Source organism: Triticum dicoccoides, chromosome 7B (genome assembly GCF_002162155.2).
Source record: "Triticum dicoccoides isolate Atlit2015 ecotype Zavitan chromosome 7B, WEW_v2.0, whole genome shotgun sequence".
NCBI classification, from domain to species: domain Eukaryota; kingdom Viridiplantae; phylum Streptophyta; class Magnoliopsida; order Poales; family Poaceae; genus Triticum; species Triticum dicoccoides.
Window position 1 is genome coordinate 754131346 of NC_041393.1, and position 6675 is coordinate 754138020.

The 6675-nt window shown below is 45.9% G+C and overlaps 1 protein-coding gene across 1 annotated transcript in view; it reads left to right on the plus strand.

Moving 5' to 3' along the window:
• The window catches only part of LOC119339690, a 44331-nt gene that overhangs the window by 940 nt on the left and 36716 nt on the right, over positions 1-6675 (plus strand). The window contains exon 2 of the mRNA XM_037611660.1: positions 1558-1622. Within this exon, the coding sequence (XP_037467557.1) occupies positions 1558-1622 (65 nt within the window). The remainder of the gene's footprint in view (positions 1-1557; positions 1623-6675) is intronic.

Below are 6675 nucleotides of genomic sequence, written 5' to 3' on the forward strand. Positions count from 1 at the left end.
CGGGGTCGCAGCCAAGCCCCCGAGTGAGAGGATTGCTCTTCACTCGGAGTGTTTTTTACTTAGGTGAGTACATGGTCGTAGCTAAGCCCCCGAGTAAGAGGATTGCTCTTCACTTGGAGTGTTTTAAGAACTTAGGCGAGTACAAGGTCGCAGCTAAGCCCCCCCGGGTGAGAGGATTGCTCTTCACTCGGAGTATTTTTAACTTAGGCGAGTACGGGGTCATAGCTAAGCCCCCGAGTGAGAGGATTGCTCTTCACTCAGAGTGTTTTTTGAACTTAGGCGAATCGGGTTCGCTGCTAAGCCACCCACTGGGGGATTTTAACACAAGTATATGCAAAAAACAATCAATTTGCAACTGCAGAAATCATGTCTTTGATAAACAATCTGAAAAGTACTTCTTATTACATCTCATCGATCAGAGTGTTTTCAGGTATAGTAGTGGCGGAGCAAATCCACGTTCTAGGAGCGCGGCTCATCCTTCTTCTTGGCAATGTTATAGAGGTGATAATCTCCATTGTGAAGCAACTTAGTGACGATGAAGGGGCCTTCCCAGGCGGGGGCGAGCTTGTGCGGCTGTTGCTGATCCACTCAGAGCACAAGGTGTCCTTCCTGAAACGCACGACCCCTAATGTTTCGTGCGTGGAATCGACGAAGGTCTTGCTGATAGATGGTCGACCAGATTAAAGCCATCTCCCTCTCCTCTTCCAGAAGATCGACAGCGTCTTGACGTACTTGCTCGGCTTCAACTTCTGAGAAGTGTTCCACTCGGGGCGCATTATGGAGCAAGTCGCTCGAAAGCACTGCTTCAGATCCATATACCATGAAGAAAGGAGTTCAACGAGTCAACCGGTTGGGAGTTGTCCTCAAACCCCACAAAATGGAAGGCAACTTAGTCACCCAAGCGCCTTCTGCATGCTTGAGGTCGCGCATCAATCAGGTTTTTAGCCCTTGTAGGATCAACCATTTATTCTTTCGGCTTGCCCATTCGACTGTGGGTGCATAGTCGACCGAGTCCCTTCAGAAGCATATAAAGCTCTGAACTCATTGGAATCAAAGTTTGAACCGTTATCTGTGATAATGCTGTGCGGAACTCCATATTTGAATATTAGCTCTCTGATGAAAGTGATGGCTGTGCTTGAGTCGAGGTTCTTGATGGGTTTAGCTTCAATCCACTTAGTGAACTTGTCGACTGCCACGAGCATATGGGTGAAGCCGCTTCTGCCAGTCCTCAAGGGCCTGACCATGTCGAGTCGCCAAACAACAAATGGCCCGACGAGTGGAATAGTCTTCAAGGCCGATGCAGGTTTGTGAGACATGTTCGAGTAAAACTGGCAACCTTCACACTTCTTGACTATCTCCTTAGCCATTTCGTTTGCTCGTGGCCAATAGAATCCCGCTCGGTATGCTTTGGCCATGATGGTCCGAGAGAACGCATGGTGATCACAGGTCCCCGAGTGAATCTCATTTAGGATCAATCGACCCTCTTCTGGAGTAATGCACCGTTGAGCTACGCCAGCCACACTTTCTCTGAAAAGTTGATCACCTATCACTATGAAGGCTTTGGATCTGCGAACGATATGATGAGCTTCATCCTCATCCTCTGGGAGCTCTTGCCTAAGCAGGTATGCAATGTACGGCACTGTCCAGTCGGGGATGATCACCAGAACCTCCATGATTTGGTCGACAACGGCTGGGACTTCAACTTCAGTTGGGTTAGTTGAACTTATCGCTTATGGGGGCTCTTCTATAAAGGGATCTTCTTGAATCGATGGGGTGTGGAGATGCTCCAAGAACACATTACTGGGAATAGGCTTCCTAGTGGAACCTATTTTCACCAGATCATCAGCTACTTGATTCTTGAGTTGGGGTATGTGGTGGAGCTCCAACCCTTCAAACTTCTTCTCTAATTTTCTCACCGTGTTGCAGTATCCAGTCATGGCAAGGCTCCTGATATCCCACTCTTTCATCACTTGATTGACTACCAAATCTGAGTCGCCGTAAACCATTAGGCGACGGACGCCGAGTGAAATGGCCATACGCAACCCATATAAAAGCACTTCGTACTCAACTTCATTGTTGGAAGAATTGAAGTGAATCTGCAATACATAACTGAGCATGTCACCTCTTGGGGATACCAGAACCACTTCAGCACCAGAACCATTCAACATCTTAGATCCGTCAAAGAACATGGTCCAGTGTTCCGAGTGGATTTGAGTCGGTTGGTGTTTCTCAATCCACTCGGCCAAGAAATCTGCAATTGCCTAAGACTTAATGGCCTTCTTTGCTTCAAACTTGGTATGAAAAGGAAGGAGTTCAATGGACCACTTAGCCACTTGACTAGTTGCGTCTCGATTGTTCAAGATCTCTGACAATGGAGCATCACTAACGACTGAAACCGAGTGATCTTCGAAGTAATGTGCAACTTTCTTCATGGTTATATAGATTCCATAGACAAGCTTCTGGTAATGCGGATATCTTTGCTTGGACGGAGTCAAAACCTCAGATATGTAGTACACTAGGCATTGAAATTTATAGGCTTTGCCTTCTTCCTCCCGCTCGACTATGAGCATTGTGCTGACAACTTGACCAGTGGCTGCAATATATAACAACAGAGGCTCTTTGCTGACTGGAGCAGCAAGCACCGGCTGGGTGGAAAGCAGGGCTTTGAGTTCTACAAAGGCTGCTTCAGCTTCAGGAGTCCAGTCAAATGTATCGGACTTTTTCATTAGTCGGTAAAGAGGCAATGCCTTTTCATCGAGGCAAGAAATGAATCGACTCAATGCAGCCAAACAACTCATAAGCTTCTGAACATCATGTACACGCACATGGCATTTCATTTGGACAATTACTCCAATCTTTTCCGGGTTTTCATCGATTCCTTGTTCGAAAACAAGAAAACCAAGCAACTTCCCTCCTGGAACTCCGAATGTGCACTTGGATGGATTAAGCTTGATATCATATCTTCTCAAGTTGGCAAATGTTTCAGCGAGGTCAGTCAGCCGGTCGGAACTCTTGCGTGACTTGACCATGATATCATCCATGTATGTGTCACGCCCAAGATGCGACCCTATCCTAAAGGAACTCGAAGGTCCCACCAAGGATAGAAGCGCATCTTGAAGACGCTTTTGCAAGGTGGATATCATTACATCAACATTACATAATAGATGGGGATACATACAAAAAGGCATACAATGCCACAAGAATACAACATCATCTTACATAAGAACACCACCCGACTACGGATGAAACACAAACAGAAACTCAAACGACATCCACCCTGCTAGCCCAGGCTGCCGACCTGGAACCTATCCCCTGATCAAAGAAGAAGCAGAAGAAGAACTTCAAGACAAGCAAACATTGCTCTCGCGTCATGATCATTGCACAACCTGTACCTGCAACTGTTGTTGTAGTAATCTGTGAGCCACGAGGACTCAGCAATCCCATTACCATGGGTATCAAGACTAGCAAAGCTTAATGGGAAAGGAAGGGGTAAAGTGGTGAGGTTGCAGCAGCGGCTAAGCAAATATGGTGGCTAACATACGCAAATAAGAGCGAGAAGAGAGCAAACGGAACGGTCGTGAAGCTAGCAATGATCAAGAGGTGATCCTGAACTCCTACTTACGTCAATCATAACATAGAAACCGTGTTCACTTCCCGGACTCTGCCAAAAAGAGACCATCACGGCTACACACACGGTTGATGCGTTTTAATTCGGATCTGGTGTCAAGTTATCTACAACTGGACATTAACAAATTCCCATCTGCCACATAATCGCGGGCACGGCTCTCGAAAGTTTATACCCTGCAGGGGTGTCCCAACTTAGCCCATGATAAGCTCTCGCGATCAACGAAGGATATACCTTCTCCCAGGAAGACCCGATCAGTCTCGGAATCCCGGTTTACAAGACATTTCGACAATGGTAAAACAAGACCAGCAAAGCCGCCCGGATGTGCCGACAAATCCCGATAGGAGCTGCACATATCTCGTTCTTAGGGCACACCGGATGAGCCAGACGTCGGGTTGGCATAGACCCTGGTTGCCCAGGGGGCACCGGACATCGATCGGTTTGGACCAACACTTAGACAAGCATTGGCCCGGGGGGGCTAAAATAAAGATGACCCTTGGGTTAATTACTCCCAAGGGAAAAGTAGGTGGTGGTGAGGCAAATGGTAAAACCAAGGTTGGGCCTTGCTGGAGGAGTTTTATTCAAAGCGAATTGTCAAGGGGGTCCCATAAATCACCCAACCGCGTAAGGAACGCAAAATCCAGGAACATAATACCGGTATGACGGAAACTAGGGCGGCAAGAGTGGAACAAAACACCAGGCATATGGCTGAGCCTTCCACCCTTTACCAAGTATATAGATGCATTAATTAAATAAGAGATATTGTGATATCCCAACCATAATCCTGTCCACCATGGAGCAATCTTCAACTTCACCTGCAACTAACAACGCTATAAGAGGGGCTGAGCAAAGCGGTAACATAGCCAAGCAATGGTTTGCTAGGAAGGGTGAAAACGGTTAGAGGCTGACATGGCAATTTGGGAGGCTTGATAGAACAAGGGATAGGTAGCGCAGCATAGCGATAGAACGAAGCAACTAGCATAGCAATGATAGTAGTGAGATCCAGGGTAGCGGTCATCTTGCCTGAAATCCTGCAAAGAAGAAGAACGAGTCCATGAAGAATATGAAGCCACGTAGACGAACCAAGCGTAGACGAACGCATCCTCACGATCGCAACAAAACGGGAACTATCGAGAAGAAGCACACAATATGGTAAACACACCACACAGGACAAGGCATGATGCGCAACAAGCATGATGCATGACAAAGCTACATGAGGCTACTCATGGCAAGAGATGGTGCATACAAGAGCAACACATCAAGGCAAGTTTAAATGAGGCCAGAAACAACATGTAACAATTCCGGTAAGTCCTCATATGCAAATTTTAAAGTTGGTCCAGATCTGAACAAACATTAAGTTTAAGTTGTTAAACAGCAAGTTAAAGAGCACCAAGAGGATCTACACGAAATTCTAGTCAAGTTACATATAAAGTTCATTTAGTTCGGAGCTACGGCCTAGAAGATATGAGCAAAACAAGGTAAACATGGCATTGATGAAAAATGCAAACAAACATCAAGCAAACACACCAAAACAAGAATGCAACATGATAATATGAAGCTACATGCAAAATCAAGCAAGTTTCATATATAGCACACTCAAAACGGAGCAACGGTTCAACACATACACTCTATACAAGTAATAACAACAATCTGTCCAAAACAGCAACTAGGCATCTTGCAAGCATCAAAACAATAAGCTACAGCACCCCAACATAAGAACAAAAGGCATGAGCATGAAGTACAGGTAAAGCATGGCAAAACATGAACACTGAGCTATCTCCAGAAATCACTATAACATGCTCAAAAGGACATGGCAAGATTGCAAATAATAACAGTTTCAGACTTTGCAGAAATAACATCAGGTTGCAATGTTTAGAGCTATCAAACAACATTCTACAGGAACTTATCATGGCAACCAAAGACATGGCATGCTACTACTAAATACATAGAACAAAAGTCCCTTACTGACCATGAGCCAAAAAGGATCAGAAGATATGATGGCACCCATGTAAACATGGCAAGTTATATGACAGATTCAAACATGGCAGGAACAACAATAAGTAGGCATGTTGGTGAGCTTGAACCACTCACCACAGAGCAGTACATGGCATGACAAGGCAACCAACAGTAATAAGACATGTTTGAGAAGCTAAGAATGGCAAGAACAAGTTCATAGGGTGCATGGATCACTAGCAAAACACATGGAAAAACTGAACTTAATGTTAACAGGCTGACAGCAACATTATTTAGCAAGTTTGGAGCAAGATTACAACAAGTTACAGCAGGCTATAAATGCAAACAGGGGCAGGAGTGGATAGAGCATGACATGTTTAACAAAACATCCTTAGTGAACATCTCCATATTATGCACATAATGACTTGTAGAAGCAGGTTTACATAGCATCATAATATAACAGAATCAGCCTAGCAAAACAGCAACAACAAGTACCCTACTTCACGAGCTCGATGCACTCAGTACAAGACTCACAAAAATACATGGATGGCACCACTATGAATATGGCATGATGTAGTACAACACACATGTAGATCTCATGCTCATAAGATGCACACATCAAATGCAACAAAAATGGCAAATCATCAAGTTATAACAGTTTCAGCAGATTAACATCATATAACACTCCTGCAACGATGATCCAGGCATCAAGATGCACTCAAAAATACATAATGCAATGGAATGAAATGAAGTACTCGTCGAAACGAACAATTTGATATGCTACACGCCCAAAACAGAGCCAAGGATGCAGAGTTATGGCATGATGAACAGGGCATGAAAATAATAGCAGAACCGGGGACTTAGTGGAAATCAACCTCCGAAAAAGTCAACGGGTCGGTCGCGGATCGGGTCGGAGAGGTGGATCCGGGTTGAGCTGACGCGGGTCCGGGCGGCGAGGGTTCTCCGGCGAGGCAGGGCCGGCGAGGGGAGGCCGGAGAGGCGGATCCGCGGCGGCGGAGGCCGGATCCGGGCGGTAAAGGTGCCGGCGACGAGCGGCGGCTCAGCTCCGGCAGCGCTCGGGGCGGCCGGAGGGAGGC